This window comes from Ranitomeya imitator, chromosome 2, assembly GCF_032444005.1.
Source record: "Ranitomeya imitator isolate aRanImi1 chromosome 2, aRanImi1.pri, whole genome shotgun sequence".
NCBI classification, from domain to species: domain Eukaryota; kingdom Metazoa; phylum Chordata; class Amphibia; order Anura; family Dendrobatidae; genus Ranitomeya; species Ranitomeya imitator.
The window spans coordinates 107,741,077-107,758,566 of record NC_091283.1 but is presented as its reverse complement, the minus strand read 5'-3'; the positions used below and the strand labels follow the sequence as shown (position 1 = coordinate 107,758,566).

At 45.1% G+C, this 17,490-nt stretch overlaps 1 protein-coding gene across 1 annotated transcript in view; it reads right to left on the bottom strand.

The window, feature by feature from the left end:
• CHRDL1 (chordin like 1) overlaps positions 1–17,490 on the bottom strand; it is a 202,654-nt gene that overhangs the window by 141,924 nt on the left and 43,240 nt on the right. Inside the window, exon 2 of the mRNA XM_069747130.1 lies at positions 11,166–11,265. Coding sequence (XP_069603231.1) covers positions 11,166–11,241 — 76 coding nt within the window. The 5' untranslated portion in view covers positions 11,242–11,265. The remainder of the gene's footprint in view (positions 1–11,165; positions 11,266–17,490) is intronic.

Below are 17,490 nucleotides of genomic sequence, written 5' to 3'. Positions count from 1 at the left end.
CAATCTAACCCAAGAAGAGGTGCGAAACCGGCTAAATAAGATTAAAATAGATAAATCTCCGGGTCCGGATGGCATACACCCACGAGTACTAAGAGAACTAAGTAATGTAATAGATAAACCATTATTTCTTATTTTTAGGGACTCTATAGCGACAGGGTCTGTTCCGCAGGATTGGCGCATAGCAAATGTGGTGCCAATATTCAAAAAGGGCTCTAAAAGTGAACCTGGAAATTATAGGCCAGTAAGTCTAACCTCTATTGTTGGTAAAATATTTGAAGGGTTTCTGAGGGATGTTATTCTGGATTATCTCAATGAGAATAACTGTTTAACTCCATATCAGCATGGGTTTATGAGAAATCGCTCCTGTCAAACCAATCTAATCAGTTTTTATGAAGAGGTAAGCTATAGGCTGGACCACGGTGAGTCATTGGACGTGGTATATCTCGATTTTTCCAAAGCGTTTGATACCGTGCCGCACAAGAGGTTGGTACACAAAATGAGAATGCTTGGTCTGGGGGAAATTGTGTGTAAATGGGTTAGTAACTGGCTTAGTGATAGAAAGCAGAGGGTGGTTATAAATGGTATAGTCTCTAACTGGGTCGCTGTGACCAGTGGGGTACCGCAGGGGTCAGTATTGGGACCTGCTCTCTTCAACATATTCATTAATGACCTGGTAGAAGGTTTACACAGTAAAATATCGATATTTGCAGATGATACAAAACTATGTAAAGCAGTTAATACAAGAGAAGATAGTATTCTGCTACAGATGGATCTGGATAAGTTGGAAACTTGGGCTGAAAGGTGGCAGATGAGGTTTAACAATGATAAATGTAAGGTTATACACATGGGAAGAAGGAATCAATGTCACCATTACACACTGAATGGGAAACCACTGGGTAAATCTGACAGGGAGAAGGACTTGGGGATCCTAGTTAATGATAAACTTACCTGGAGCAGCCAGTGCCAGGCAGCAGCTGCCAAGGCAAACAGGATCATGGGGTGCATTAAAAGAGGTCTGGATACACATGATGAGAGCATTATACTGCCTCTGTACAAATCCCTAGTTAGACCGCACATGGAGTACTGTGTCCAGTTTTGGGCACCGGTGCTTAGGAAGGATATAATGGAACTAGAGAGAGTACAAAGGAGGGCAACAAAATTAATAAAGGGGATGGGAGAACTACAATACCCAGATAGATTAGCGAAATTAGGATTATTTAGTCTAGAAAAAAGACGACTGAGGGGCGATCTAATAACCATGTATAAGTATATAAGGGGACAATACAAATATCTCGCTGAGGATCTGTTTATACCAAGGAAGGTGACGGGCACAAGGGGGCATTCTTTGCGTCTGGAGGAGAGAAGGTTTTTCCACCAACATAGAAGAGGATTCTTTACTGTTAGGGCAGTGAGAATCTGGAATTGCTTGCCTGAGGAGGTGGTGATGGCGAACTCAGTCGAGGGGTTCAAGAGAGGCCTGGATGTCTTCCTGGAGCAGAACAATATTGTATCATACAATTAGGTTCTGTAGAAGGACGTAGATCTGGGGATTTATTATGATGGAATATAGGCTGAACTGGATGGACAAATGTCTTTTTTCGGCCTTACTAACTATGTTACTATGTTACTATGTATGTAAGTAAGTGCCTGTTCCCTCACGATACCCTTTACACTGTGCATTGCCTGAGGCCACAGCACCGGGTCAAGCCACCCGTGACATCCCCCTCAAGAGACAGACCCCATTGGCCCGGTGCTGGGTACCCCGGTCTCTCGGGCGTCACAGACACATGTCTGGATACGTGTTATTCACTATGTATTGACTCTTATCTTGGAGCCTCTCTGGACTACCCACCTTCTGTTCTGTGTTTGAGGTGTTCCTTCACCAATGTGACTTTTATTATTATTGTCCATTAATAAAAGTTATATTTTACTACTGGCCCTTTTGTGAAGTTAGTTTCTTTGGTGTATCTAGGTTTTATATAGACAAACACACAAATACAGTATTTTTACAGTACACTACAATACGCAGTCTGACAAACTAAATGATTACTAGTATAAAATATTTCATTTTTAGAATCCTCATTATTAGATTCCTCTGTAATGATGGAGCTTTACTCGTATTCTAAAACATAACTACAAACGATGAATTGTTTACATATCTATCTCTATGTGTAAACTGTCTCATACTCCACGAAGGAAAATCACATGCGAGATGATTCATGAACGAGCTTCCTCGGATGAACAGGAAGCATAAACCTCGCGAAGCCTCTTGTAATCCTACTGTTAATGATGTTGACCTTTACAAGTGCCATGTTTTGGTTCTTGGAGCTGTAAATGAAACCTTCTTCCTACAATAAATTAGGCAGGTGCTTCAGGAGCCAACTTTACCCTTTGCACAATCCAAATAGGCTTTATATTCCTGTACCTAAAATTAGTAGTGTACTTAACCCCTTCAAGACCCAGCCTATTTTGACCTTAAAGACCTTGCCGTTTTTTGCAATTCTGACCAGTGTCCCTTTATGAGGTAATAACTCAGGAACGCTTCAACGGATCCTAGCGGTTCTGAGATTGTTTTTTCGTGACATATTGGGCTTCATGTTAGTGGTAAATTTAGGTCAATAAATTCTGCATTTATTTGTGATAAACACGGAAATTTGGCGAAAATTTTGAAAATTTCGCAATTTTCACATTTTGAATTTTTATTCTGTTAAACCAGAGAGATATGTGACACAAAATAGTTAATAAATAACATTTCCCACATGTTTACTTTACATCAGCACAATTTTGGAAACAAAATTTTTTTTTGTTAGGAAGTTATAAGGGTTAAAATTTGACCAGCGATTTGTCATTTTTACAACGAAATTTACAAAACCATTTTTTTTAGGGACCACCTCACATTTGAAGTCAGTTTGAGGGGTCTATATGGCTGAAAATACCCAAAAGTGACACCATTCTAAAAACTGCACCCCTCAAGGTACTCAAAACCACATTCAAGAAGTTTATTAACCCTTCAGGTGCTTCACAGCAGCAGAAGCAACATGGAAGGAAAAAATGAACATTTAACTTTTTAGTCACAAAAATTATCTTTTAGCAACAATTTTTTTATTTTCCCAATGGTAAAAGGAGAAACTGAACCACGAAAGTTGTTGTCCAATTTGTCCTGAGTACGCTGATACCTCATATGTGGGGGTAAACCACTGTTTGGGCGCACGGCAGGGCTTGGAAGGGAAGGAGCGCCATTTGACTTTTTGAATCAAAAATTGGCTCCACTCTTTAGCGGACACCATGTCACGTTTGGAGAGCCCCCGTGTGCCTAAAAATTGGAGCTCCCCCACAAATAACCCCATTTTGGAAACTAGACGCCCCAAGGAACTTATCTAGATGCATAGTGAGCACTTTGAACCCCCAGGTGCTTCACAAATTGATCCGTAAAAATGAAAAAGTACTTTTTTTTCACAAAAAAATTCTTTTAGCCTCAATTTTTTCATTTTCACATGGGCAACAGGATAAAATGGATCCTAAAATGTGTTGGGCAATTTCTCCTGAGTACACCAATACCTCACATGTGGGGGTAAACCACTGTTTGGGCACATGGTAAGGCTCGGAAGGGAAGGAGCGCCATTTGACTTTTTGAATGAAAAATTATTTCCATCGTTAGCGGACACCATGTCGCGTTTGGATAGCTCCTGTGTGCCTAAACATTGGCGCTCCCCCACAAGTGACCCCATTTTGGAAACTAGACCCCCCAAGGAACTTATTTAGATGCCTAGTGAGCACTTTAAACCCTCAGGTGCTTCACAAATTGATCTGTAAAAATGAAAAAGTACTTTTTTTTCACAAAAAAATTATTTTCGCCTCAATTTTTTCATTTTCACATGGGCAGTAGGATAAAATGGATCATAAAATTTGTTGGGCAATTTCTCCCGAGTACGCCGATACCTCATATGTGGGGGTAAACCACTGTTTGGGCACACGGCAGGGCTCGGAAGGGAAGGCGCGCCATTTGACTTTTTGAATGGAAAATTAGCTCCAATTGTTAGCGGACACCATGTCGCGTTTGGAGAGCCCCCTGTGTGCCTAAACATTGGAGCTCCCCCACAAGTGACCCCATTTTGGAAACTAGACCCCCCAAGGAACTTATCTAGATGCATATTGAGCACTTTAAACCCCCAGGTGCTTCACAGAAGTTTATAACGCAGAGCCATGAAAATAAAAAATAATTTTTCTTTCCTCAAAAATGATTTTTTAGCCTGGAATTTCCTATTTTGCCAAGGATAATGGGAGAAATTGGACCCCAAATATTGTTGTCCAGTTTGTCCTGAGTACGCTGATACCCCATATGTGGGGGTAAACCACTGTTTGGGCGCACGGCAGGGCTCGGAAGGGATGGCACGCCATTTGGCTTTTTAAATGGAAAATTAGCTCCAATCATTAGCGGACACCATGTCACGTTTGGAGAGCCCCTGTGTGCTTAAACATTGGAGATCCCCCAGAAATGACACCATTTTGGAAACTAGACCCCCAAAGGAACTAATCTAGATGTGTGGTGAGGACTTTGAACCCCCAAGTGCTTCACAGAAGTTTATAACGCAGAGCCATGAAAATAAAAAAAAAAATTATTTTCTCAAAAATGATCTTTTAGCCTGCAATTTTTTATTTTCCCAAGGGTAACAGGAGAAATTTGACCCCAAAAGTTGTTGTCCAGTTTCTCCTGAGTATGCTGATACCCCATATGTGGGGGTAAATCACTGTTTGGGCACATGCCGGGGCTCGGAAGTGAAGTAGTGACGTTTTGAAATGCAGACTTTGATGGAATGCTCTGTGGGCGTCACGTTGCGTTTGCAGAGCCCCTGATGTGGCTTAACAGTAGAAACCCCCCACAAGTGACCCCATTTTGGAAACTAGACCCCCAAAGGAACTTATCTAGATGTGTGGTGAGCACTTTGAACCCCCAAGTGCTTCATAGAAGTTTATAATGCAGAGCCGTGAAAATAATAAATACGTTTTCTTTCCTCAAAAATAATTATTTAGCCCAGAATTTTTTAATTTTCCCAAGGGTAACAGGAGAAATTTGACCCCAAAAGTTGTTGTCCAGTTTCTCCTGAGTACGGTGATACCCCATATGTGGGGGTAAACTACTGTTTGGGCACATGCCGGGGCTTGGAATTGAAGTAGTGACGTTTTGAAATGCAGACTTTGATGGAATGCTCTGCGGGCGTCACGTTGCGTTTGCAGAGCCCCTGATGTGCCTAAACAGTAGAAACCCCCCACAAGTGACCCCATTTTGGAAACTAGACCCTGAAAGGAACTTATCTAGATGTGTGGTGAGCACTTTGAACCCCCAAGTGCTTCATAGAAGTTTATAATGCAGAGCCGTGAAAATAATAAATACGTTTTCTTTCCTCAAAAATAATTATTTAGCCCAGAATTTTTTATTTTCCCAAGGGTTACAGGAGAAATTGGACCCCAAAAGTTGTTGTCCAGTTTCTCCTGAGTACGCTGATACCCCATATGTGGGGGTAAACCACTGTTTGGGCACACGTCGGGGCTCAGAAGGGAAGTAGTGACTTTTGAAATGCAGACTTTGATGGAATGGTCTGCGGGTGTCACGTTGCGTTTGCAGAGCCCCTGGTGTGCCTAAACAGTAGAGACCCCCCACAAGTGACCCCATTTTAGAAACTAGACCCCCCAAGGAACTTATCTAGATATGTGGTGAGCACTTTGAACCCCCAAGTGCTTCACAGACGTTTACAACGCAGAGCCGTGAAAATAAAAAATCATTTTTCTTTCCTCAAAAATTATGTTTTAGCAAGCATTTTTTTAGATTCACAAGGGTAACAGGAGAAATTGGACCCCAGTAATTGTTGCGCAGTTTGTCCTGAGTATGCTGGTACCCCATATGTGGGGGTAAACCACTGTTTGGGCACATGTCAGGGCTCGGAAGTGAGGGAGCACCATTTGACTTTTTGAATACGAGATTGGCTGGAATCAATGGTGGCGCCATGTTGCGTTTGGAGACCCCTGATGTGCCTAAACAGTGGTAACCCCTCAATTCTACCTCCAACACTAACCCCAACACACCCCTAACCCTAATCCCAACTGTAGCCATAATCCTAATCACAACCCTAACCCCAACACACCCCTAACCACAACACTAACCCCAACACACCCCTAACCACAACACTAACCCCAACACACCCCTAACCCTAACCACAACCCTAAGGCTATGTGCCCACGTTGCGGATTCGTGTGAGATATTTCCGCACCATTTTTGAAAAATCTGCGGGTAAAAGGCACTGTGTTTTACCTGTGGATTTTCCGCGGATTTCCAGTGTTTTTTGTGCGGATTTCACCTGCGGATTCCTATTGAGGAACAGGTGTAAAACGCTGCGGAATCCGCACAAAGAATTGACATGCTGCGGAAAATACAACGCAGCGTTCCCGCGCGGTATTTTCCGCACCATGGGCACAGCGGATTTGGTTTTTCATATGTTTACATGGTACTGTAAACCTGATGGAACACTGCTGCGGATCCGCAGCCAAATCCGCACCGTGTGCACATAGCCTAATTCTAAAGGTATGTGCACACGCTGCGGATCCGCAGCAGTTTCCCATGAGTGTACAGTTCAATGTAAACCTATGGGAAACAAAAATCGCTGTACACATGCTGCGGAAAAACTGCACGGAAACGCAGCGGTTTACATTCCGCAGCATGTCACTTCTTTGTGCGGATTCCGCAGCGGTTTTACATCTGCTCCAATAGAAAATCGCAATTGTAAAACCGCAGTGAAATGCGCAGAAAAAAACGCGGTAAATCCGCCATAAATCCGCAGCGGTTTAGCACTGCGGATTTATCAAATCCGCAGCGGAAAAATCCGCAGAGGACCAGAATACGTGTGCACATTCCTAACCCTAGCCCTAACCCTACCCCTAACCCTACCCCTAACCCTACCCCTAACCCTAACCCTACCCCTAACCCTACCCCTAACCCTAACCCTAACCCTACCCCTAACCCTAACCCTACCCCTAACCCTATTCTAACATTAGTGGAAAAAAAAAAAATTCTTTATTTTTTTATTGTCCCTACCTATGGGGGTGACAAAGGGGGGGGGTCATTTATTATTTTTTTTATTTTGATCACTGAGATAGATTATATCTCAGTGATCAAAATGCACTTTGGAACGAATCTGCCGGCCGGCAGATTCGGCGGGCGCACTGCGAATGCGCCCGCCATTTTGGAAGATGGCGGCGCCCGGGAGAAGACGGACGGGACCACGGCTGGATCGGTAAGTATGATAGGGTGGGGGGGGACCACGGGGGGGGGATCGGAGCACGGGGGGGGAATCGGAGCGCGGGAGGGGTGGAACGGAGCACGGGGGGCGTGGAACGGAGCACGGGGGGGCTGGAACGGAGCACGGGGGGGTGGAACGGAGCACGGGGGGGGTGGATCGGAGTGCAGGGGGGGTGATTGGAGCACGGGGGGGTGATTGGAGCACGGGGGGAGCGGACACGAGCACGGGGGGGAGCGGAGCACTGGACGGAGGGGAGCCGGAGCAGTGTACCGGCCAGATCGGGGGGGTGGGGGGGCGATCGGAGGGGTGGGGTGGGGGCACACTAGTATTTCCAGCCATGGCCGATGATATTTCAGCATCGGCCATGGCTGGATTGTAATATTTCACCCGTTATAATGGGTGAAATATTACAAATCGCTCTGATTGGCAGTTTCACTTTCAACAGCCAATCAGAGCGATCGTAGCCACGAGGGGGTGAAGCCACCCCCCCTGGGCTAAACTACCACTCCCCCTGTCCCTGCAGATCGGGTGAAATGGGAGTTAACCCTTTCACCCGATCTGCAGGGACGCGATCTTTCCATGACGCCGCATAGGCGTCATGGGTCGGAATGGCACCGACTTTCATGACGCCTACGTGGCGTCAAAGGTCGGGAAGGGGTTAATGGATGTTTTCATGTAAAACATAGAAAAAGAACTTTGAAAAGGTTAGAGCTAAACTGCGAGACACAACACAATTCTTATTTGTGCTATTGTTACTATCTAAAGGGAATACTATGGACAAATGCAATTAAAACCTAACACTATTTTATTTCTATTTTATAAGATGCACTGACTCAAATGATTTATTTGATGATGCATAGTTTGTGCATCGTGATAACTCAGTTAAAGGAATTGTCCAAAATTTCTACTGCAATTCTTCTTTTAATCTCCTTTTCTTTGATCCTATTTTATCTCATACTACAATTAAAAGAGAGAAATATATCAGAAAACCTTCTCTTTGTGTCTTGGGCAATCAGCCATGTTCCTCTTCTCTTCTTCTCTCCAGGAGAGGAGTCAACTCTGAACATACCAGTCAACTCTCTCCAGTCCACTTACCATATTTTTCAGACTATAAGACGCACCACAAATTTTCAAAAGAAGAATAGGAAAAAAAAATTAATGCATCAAATGAGGGTCCATCTTACAGTTCGAATTCTGCTTATCGGGGGGTAGAGTGTGATTGGGAGCGCTGGTGGAGATCTGACTCATCCCAGGCTGGTGTGGCAGGTTCAGTGGTGCGGGGGCTCCGCTGACATTTTGAGAAAGCCTGGATCCCCCACTTATTCATCCCAGGCTAGTGTGCGGCAGTTTCGAAGATGCTCGGTGGTCCTGGGGCTCTGCTAACATTTTGTAGAAGCCCGGAGCCCCCACACATTCATCCCAGGCTGGTGCACGACAATTTTGGAGATGCACGGTGGTGTGGTGGCTCCACTTACATTTTGTGAAAGCCCGGAGCCCTCACACTTCCATTGCTGTAATGCGGTGGCCTCCATGAACATGGCTGCCGGAGGCAGTGCACTTGCAGAATGAGATCTCGACACCGAGATCTCGTCTACCGAAATCTCAATCTGCACATGCGCCACCTCCAGCAGCCATTTTCTTCTAGCCCACAGCATTACAGCAATGGAAATGTGGGGGCTCCGGGCATTCACAAAAAGTCCGTGGAGCCCCGCACCACCGAACATCACCGATACTGCCACACACGAGCCTGGGATGAGACCGGTAAGTATATCCGGATTATAAAACGCACCCCCATTTTCCTCCTAAATTTGGGGGAAAAAGTGTGTCTTATAGTCTGAAAAATATGGTATTTCTATGCAATGGTTAGCTGTTTACTTCCCTCTCCTTACTTTCAGCTAAGGTGCTCTTATGAAACCAGTAAAATCATAATCCCCCAGGCCACCAGAATTGGCAATTTCCACTGCAGTTGTCCTAAGGACTACTCTCACTGTCTGGAGCTGTGTGCTTGTTTAAATGCAGAATTTTGTTATCTCTGTAAGTATATATAGTGATAACAGTGTAGACTGACAGCAAACACTGTTAAATAATGTGTTACAGCAGAACTTGTACTAAGTTTTATAGTTCTACTAATAATACTTCAGCTCAGATACTCACCAGAACTGTCACTCAAGGAGGAGAGCCCACCCTGCCAGAAACCAGGAAGCAACAAGACTGCAGAGTTGTGAGCTGCTCAAGAGACAACTTGAGAATACCTCCTTAAAGGGAACCTGTCACCCCCAAAATGGAAGTTGAGCTAAGCCCACCAGCATCAGGGGCTTATCTACAGCATTCAGGAATGTTGTAGATAAGCCCCCGATGTAACCTGAAAGATGAGAAAAAGAGGTTATATTATACTCACCCAGGGGCGGTCTCACTGAGGTGGGTGTCGCGGTCTGGTCCGGGGCCTCCCATCTTCTTATGATCACGACCTCTTCCTGCTTTCACGCTGCAGCTCCGGTGCAGGCGTAATTTGTTTGCCCTGTTGAGGGCAGAGCAAAGTACTGCAGTGCACAGGCTCCGGGAAAGGTCAGAGAGGCCCGACACCTGCGCACTGAAGTACTTTGCTCTGCCCTCAACAGGGCAGACAAAGTATGCCTGCGCCGGAGCCGCAGCGTGAAGACAAGTATAGGACTTCATCCTATGAAGATGGGAGGCGCTGGACCAGACCGCGATGCCCATCAGACTGGACCGCAGCGGGACCGCCCCTGGGTGAGCATCTTTCAGGTTACTTCAGGGGCTTATCTACAGCATTCCAGAATGCTGTAGATAAGCCCCTGATGCCGGTGGGCTTAGCTCAACTTCCATTTTGGGGGTGACAGGTTCCCTTTAAGTAGCTGTTCTTATAAAATTCTGATAAATTTGATTATGACACAAGTGATTAGAAATTAGGTTTGCAACATTGAAATCGCATTGTCACATTGAGACATTGCATCTAATAATTTTCACCATATTAAGGTGACCCAAACAGGGTCACCTTGACATGGTGGGATGGCTTTTACATTTTCTTATCAAAATTATGTTCACTAAGCATCTTATAATATTTTCATTCACGATTGCTATTTATTTACTGCAGGGTGTTTGCTTATATTGTTTTTGTCTTGGGTTTTGCTCATTTAGTGGCGTGTGTGAACATTTACCTACAAACTGCATGCGTACCAAATTATATTCCAGGCTTTTTTAGCACTCTGTTCAAATAAGAGTGTGGTTTCTCTTTTCCTTGAGCTGGACATTACATTCATATAGTTCCAAATGGCTGGGTGTCCATTAGCCGGGTCTCAGCCCTTATTCACATTACATCACTTGGCAGATGGTATGGTTTTAATGATAGAGGTTAGGACCATTCCACATAGGGTCATCATGACGTGGTGGGTGGCTAACTAAGCACCCTATATTATTTTCATGCACTATTACTATTTATTCATTTAATACAGGGTGTTTGTTTATTTTGTTTTTAAATTTGATTATGATACAAGTGATTAGGAATTAGAATAGGCAACACTGAAATCGCATTGTCGCATTGAGACATTACATCTAATGATTTCCTATTGTGACATGATTCCTATTGTGACTGCAACACAAGTGTAATTGTGTTGGATTTTCTGTTGCTGGTTGCAAGTTGCACGCACCTCACGTTCCACAGACTTTAATGCTGGTAGTATGTGAATGCGAATTGCATGCGACTTGTCTGCGATTTTTCTATTTTATTTACAACACAACCACCTAACATGGATGTACATTGTAGCAGCACTCTGTAAAACATCTTTGCAGTAAGCATTATTGGACATTAACTTCTATGTGTGCATGTTCTATAACGACAAGTACAGTGTTACTTACTCTTAACATGTTCTAATCTGCAGCCATCCATGATGAGCAGGAATAAAAGGCAAAATAAACTGTATTTCTCTTCCATCTTTGTGGGCTTAAACAGTAAAGGCTGAAAAAAATGAAAAAAAAATGTGCAAAATAACACATTAAATCAAATTAAAACATACTAAAACAAAGTTTTACAGATCATTGTCTCATAAATAAAAATGAAGGCATTTATTTTATGGTTCAACCATTTGGAACAGTGGGAGTTTCTCTTCATGTTTCCTGGGGCAAGGCAAGTGTAGTTATTTTTTTCTCACTTGTCATCCGTGTTGCTGTGCAATCCTTTTTTTTTTATAACTTAGCAGTTATTAATACTTTGCAGAACCATTTACAGTTTCCCATCTTACAGAATTGCAATATATCATCAAAAATCGGATGCCATACTGATGGTCCTTATGGCATTCAATTTTATTAAAAGAAGAGAATGTCCAGCTTCACTGAATCCGTAAAAAAGAGTTTTCTTTATTCACAAACTTTAAGCATAGAGGATAGAGACTTCAGCACGAACCATATGGGTAAGAATCTCAACGCGTTTCTGGAGACTAAGCTCCCTTAATCATGACATTCAATTTTATTCTCGCACTGAACCACACTGATTTCGGAGCCAAATCGCCCGATGTATACGTTCGTGCAGGTCTGGACTGGGGCTGAAATTCAGTCCTGGCATTTGAAATCACACAGGCCCATGTGGTCCACGTGCTCATGAACCAGATGGGATTTATTACTAATATTACCCTGGATGGAGGAAAGGAAGTTTCTCTTCAAGACCAATATTTCTAACTAGATGGTGGCCCGATTCTAACGCATCGGGTATTCTAGAATAATAATAATCTTTATTTTTATATCGCATTAACATATTCCGCAGCACTTTACAGTTTGCACACATTATCATCACTGTCCCTTATGGGGCTCACAATCTAAATTCCCTATCAGTATGTCTTTGGAAGTATATTGCACAGCCCACATAGTATATTGCTCAACCACGTAGTATATTGCCTAGCCACGTAGTATATTGCCCAGCCACGTAGTATATTGCCCAGTCACGCAGTATATTGCCCAGCCACGCAGTATATTGCCCAGCCACATAGTATATTGCCCAGTCACGTAGTATATTGCCCAGCCACGTAGTATATTGCCCAGTCACATAGTATATTGCCCAGTGACGTAGTATATTGCCTAGCCACATAGTATATTGCCCAGCCACGTAGTATATTGCCCAGCCACGTAGTATATTGCCCAGTGACAAAGTATATTGCCCAGCCACGTAGTATATTGCCCAGTCACGTAGTATATTGCCCAGTCACATAGTATATTGCCCAGTCACGTAGTATATTGCCCAGTTACGTAGTATATTGACCAGTGACAAAGTATATTGCCCAGGCACGTAGTATATTGCCCAGCCATGCAGTATATTGCACAGCGACTGTTATGATCTGGTGGTTTAGGAGCAACATGGGACAAGCTCTGAAGGAAGTGGTACCTGTACTGACCGCAGTCCCTAAGCTCAACACAACACTAGAAGTAGCCGTGGGATGCTCCTAACACTCCCTAGGCACCTCGTCACAGCCTGAGAACTAACTACCCCTAAAGATAGAAACAGGAAAACTATCTTGCCTCAGAGAAAATCCCCAAAGGATAGATAGCCCCCCACAAGTAATGACTGTGAGTGGAGAGGGAAAAGACATACACAGAATGAAACCAGGATGAGCACAGGAGGCCAGTCTAGCTAGATAGATAGGACAGGATGGAATACTGTGCGGTCAGTATAAAACACTACAAAAAATCCACACAGAGTTCCTCAGTTCCTGCAATCACACCCCATTGGGCATGATTGACATCTTTGCCTACTATACGTCATTACAGCAGCTGAGCATGTACAGAGCGCAGATAAGGCTGTCGAGAGTCATTGGTGAAGCCGTCACCTGCCGGGCTAGTCCTGGCTAATAAGAATAGGATGAGCAGCACTTTTATACTTGTTTTTTACAATAATGAAACTTTTATATGGAATAACATGGACATTGTTGTTAAGCAGTAATAGGCCAATTTACAGTTATGGTGATCATGACCAGTTTCATGACATTAGTGTCCCTGAACCAATTCAACCTTGATTTAATGGTTGAAAAAGATTAACGGTTGATCTTGAGTACTTCATTGTTCTCCCATTAAAGATATCTCAGATTGCATGTCTGATCACCAAGAAGTCTATGTACAAATGCAATAATCGGTTTTAGTGCCAACTCCCTTTATTTTATTGTGATGTGGAAATAATAAGACATTGCTGCAATAGTGTTGTGATTTTTACTTCTCACCGTTATCTAGTCGGAACAAACAGATGTCCATAAATAGAGTCTTTGCCTCAGAGTTGGCTTTAGTACATCTTTAGTATGTCTGGCTCACAAGCTTGGACTCTTTTCAAGACAGGAAATAAAGAGAGATCATTCAAGTGTTTTGTGCAGATTGTAATGATGGTTACAGTTAAAATAGAAAATCAGGTAATATAGTTATCTCCTAATCCCAGGAACAGAATTTATCACTTAAGCTACTTTCACACAACAGGTTTTTGCCGTCAGGCATAATCCGGCAAAATTTTAAAAAACTGGATCCGGCAAAAGATGCCGCCAGATCCGGTTTTTCCCCATAGACTCGTATTAGCGCCGGATTGCGCCGGATGACCTTACGTTTCGTTCAGTTTTCCGGCGTCTGGCAAAAACGTACACAGTAATGTTTTTTGTCTCTGGCGACAAAGCCGGAAGTGACGGATCTGGTGCGTCCGGCTTTTTGATAGAATGGAAGCCTACGGGTGCCGGAAGGCACTGAATCCGGCAAATGACGGATCCGGTGCTGGATTCCATTTTTTTTATCTGAGCATGCTCAGGAAACATTGGCCAGCCTCCAATTTGGAAACATATATAAAGCCAGCCATGTAGGCCTTCACTCAACCATTTACCTGCCAGCAAGAGACACAGAGACCCTGACGCCATCCAGACCTGAACCTGCTGCCAGCCAGAGCCGGAGCCTCCAGCCACCAGAGCGGAACCTGACCCTGGCCAGCCACAGCCAGCAGCCAGCCAGCCAACCTGCTGCCAGCCAGAGCCGGAGCCTCCAGCCACCAGAGCGGAACCTGACCCAGGCCAGCCACAGCCAGCAGCCAGTCAGCCAACCTCCTGCCAACCAAAGCCCGAGCCTCCAACCACCAGAGCTAAAACTGCTTCAGGCCAGCCACAGCCAGCCAGCCAACCTGCTGCCAGCCAGAGCCGGAGCTTCCAGTCACCAGAGCTAAATCCGCCCCAGGCCAGACACAGCCAGCCAACCTGCTGCCAGCCAGACACGGAGCCTCCAGCCACCAAAGCAAAACCTGCCCCAGGCCAGCCACAGCCAGCCAACCTGCTGCCAGCCAGAGCGGGAGCCTCCAGCCACCAGAGCTAAATCAGCCACAGTCAACCAGCCAACCTGCTGCCATCCAGACGCGGAGCCTCCAGCCACCAGAGCTGAATCAGCCACAGCCAGCCAGCCAACCTGCTGCCAGCCATACGCGGAGCCTCCAGCCACCAGAGCTAAACCTGCCCCAAGCCAGACACAGCCAGCCAACCTGCTGCCATCCAGAGCCGCAGCCTCCAGCCACCAGAGCTGAATCAGCCACAGCCAGCCAGCCAACCTGCTGCCAGCCAGACATGGAGCCTCCAGCCACCAGAGCTAAACCTGCCCCAGGCCAGACACAGCCAGCCAACCTGCTGCCAGCCAGAGCCGGAGCCCCCAGCCACCGGAGCTAAATCAGCCACAGTCAACCAGCCAACCTGCTGCCATCCAGACGCGGAGCCTCCAGCCACCAGAGCTGAATCAGCCACAGCCAGCCAGCCAACCTGCTGCCAGCCAGACACGGAGCCTCCAGCCACCAGAGCTAAACCTGTTGTGAATTCTGTGGCAGAGATCCCTCCTGTGGTCACAAGTGGTACTTCGGCTGATTCTCTCTGTGAGCTTCTGTTGGTGGAGGGAAGTGGTACTGCGTCTTCTGAGTTTCCTCCTTCAGGTGATCTGGTGAGGTCGTTAGGTGCTTCTCTACTTAACTCCACCTAATGCTTTTATCCTGGCTTCCTGTCAATGTTCCAGTGTTGGACTTGCTTTTCCCTGGATCATTCCTGTGGCCTGCTGCTCTGCATAGCTAAGTTCTTCTTTGCTATTTGTTTGCTATTTTTTCTGTCCAGCTTGTCTAATTTGTTGCTGGAAGCTCTGGGACGCAAAGGTTGTACCTCCGTGCCGTTAGTTCGGTACGGAGGGTCTTTTTGCCCCCTTTGCGTGGTTTTCTTTAGGGTTTTGTGTAGACCGCAAAGTTACCTTTTCTATCCTCGATCTGTTAAGATAGTCGGGCCTCACTTTGCTGAATCTATTTCATCTCTACGTTTGGCTTTTCATCTTAACTCACAGTCATTATATGTGGGGGGCTGCCTTTTCCTTTGGGGTATTTCTCTGAGGCAAGGTAGGCTTATTTTCTATCTTCAGGCTAGTTAGTTTCTCAGGCTGTGCCGAGTTGCATAGGCAGAGTTAGGCGCAATCCACGGCTGCCTCTAGAGTTGTTTGGAGAGGATTAGGGATTGCGGTCTGCAGAGTTCCCACGTCTCAGAGCTCGTTCTATGATTTTGGGTTATTGTCAGATCACTGTATGTGCTCTGACCGCTATGTCCATTGTAGTACTGAATTGCCTTTCATAACAGTACAGGAATCCAAAAATACTAATGATTCTCAATAGAGGGAAAAAAGAAGTTTTGAGACCATTTTTTTTTCTTTGCACTGTGTTTTGCCTTTTTTTTCCCCTAGACATTTGGGTGGTTCAGTACACAGGTGTAGCGATGGACATGAGAAGTCTGTCTTCATTTGTGGATCAGCTCTCGGCAAGAGTACAAAAGATCCAAGACACTATTGATCAGAAAGCTATGTTGGAACCAAGAATTCCTATTCCTGATTTGTTTTTTGGAGATAGAACTAAGTTTCTGAGTTTCAAAAATAATTGTAAATTATTTCTGGCCTTGAAACCTCGCTCCTCTGGTGATCCAGTTCAACAGGTTTTGATTGTTATTTCTTTTTTGCGCGGCGACCCTCAGGACTGGGCATTTTCTCTTGCGCCAGGAGATCCTGCATTGAGTAATATCGATGCGTTTTTCCTGGCGCTCGGATTGCTGTACGATGAACCTAATTCAGTGGATCAGGCAGAGAAAAATTTGCTGGCTCTTTGTCAGGGTCAGGATGAGATAGAGGTATATTGTCAGAAATTTAGAAAGTGGTCCGTGCTCACTCAATGGAATGAATCTGCGCTGGCAGCTATGTTCAGAAAGGGTCTCTCTGAAGCCCTTAAGGATGTCATGGTGGGATTTCCTATGCCTGCTGGTTTGAATGAGTCTATGTCTTTGGCCATTCAGATCGGTCGACGCTTGCGTGAGCGTAGGTCTGTGCACCATTTGGCGGTATTACCTGAGCTTAGACCTGAGCCTATGCAGTGCGATAGGACTTTGACCAGAGTTAAACGGCAAGAACACAGACGTCTGAATGGGCTGTGTTTCTACTGTGGTGATTCCACTCATGCAATCTCTGATTGTCCTAAGTGCACTAAGCGGTTCGCTAGGTCTGCCACCATTGGTACGGTACAGTCAAAATTTCTTCTGTCCGTTACCTTGATCTGCTCTTTGTCATCGTATTCTGTCATGGCATTTGTGGATTCAGGCGCTGCCCTGAATTTGATGGACTTGGAGTATGCTAAGCGTTGTGGGTTTCTCTTAGAGCCCTTGCAGTGTCCTATTCCATTGAGAGGAATTGATGCCACGCCTTTGGCCAAGAATAAGCCTCAATACTGGACCCAGCTGACCATGTGCATGGCTCCTGCACATCAGGAGGTTATTCGCTTTCTGGTGTTGCATAATCTGCATGATGTGGTCGTGTTGGGGTTGCCATGGCTACAAGCCCATAATCCAGTATTAGATTGGAAATCCATGTCGGTGTCCAGCTGGGGTTGTCAGGGGGTACATGGTGATGTTCCATTTCTGTCAATTTCGTCATCCACCCCTTCTGAGGTTCCAGAGTTCTTGTCTGATTACCGGGATGTATTTGATGAGCCCAAGTCCGATGCCCTACCTCCGCATAGGGATTGTGATTGTGCTATCAATTTGATTCCTGGTAGTAAATTCCCAAAAGGTCGACTGTTTAATTTGTCCGTGCCTGAGCACGCCGCTATGCGCAGTTATGTGAAGGAATCCCTGGAGAAGGGGCATATTCGCCCGTCATCGTCACCATTAGGAGCAGG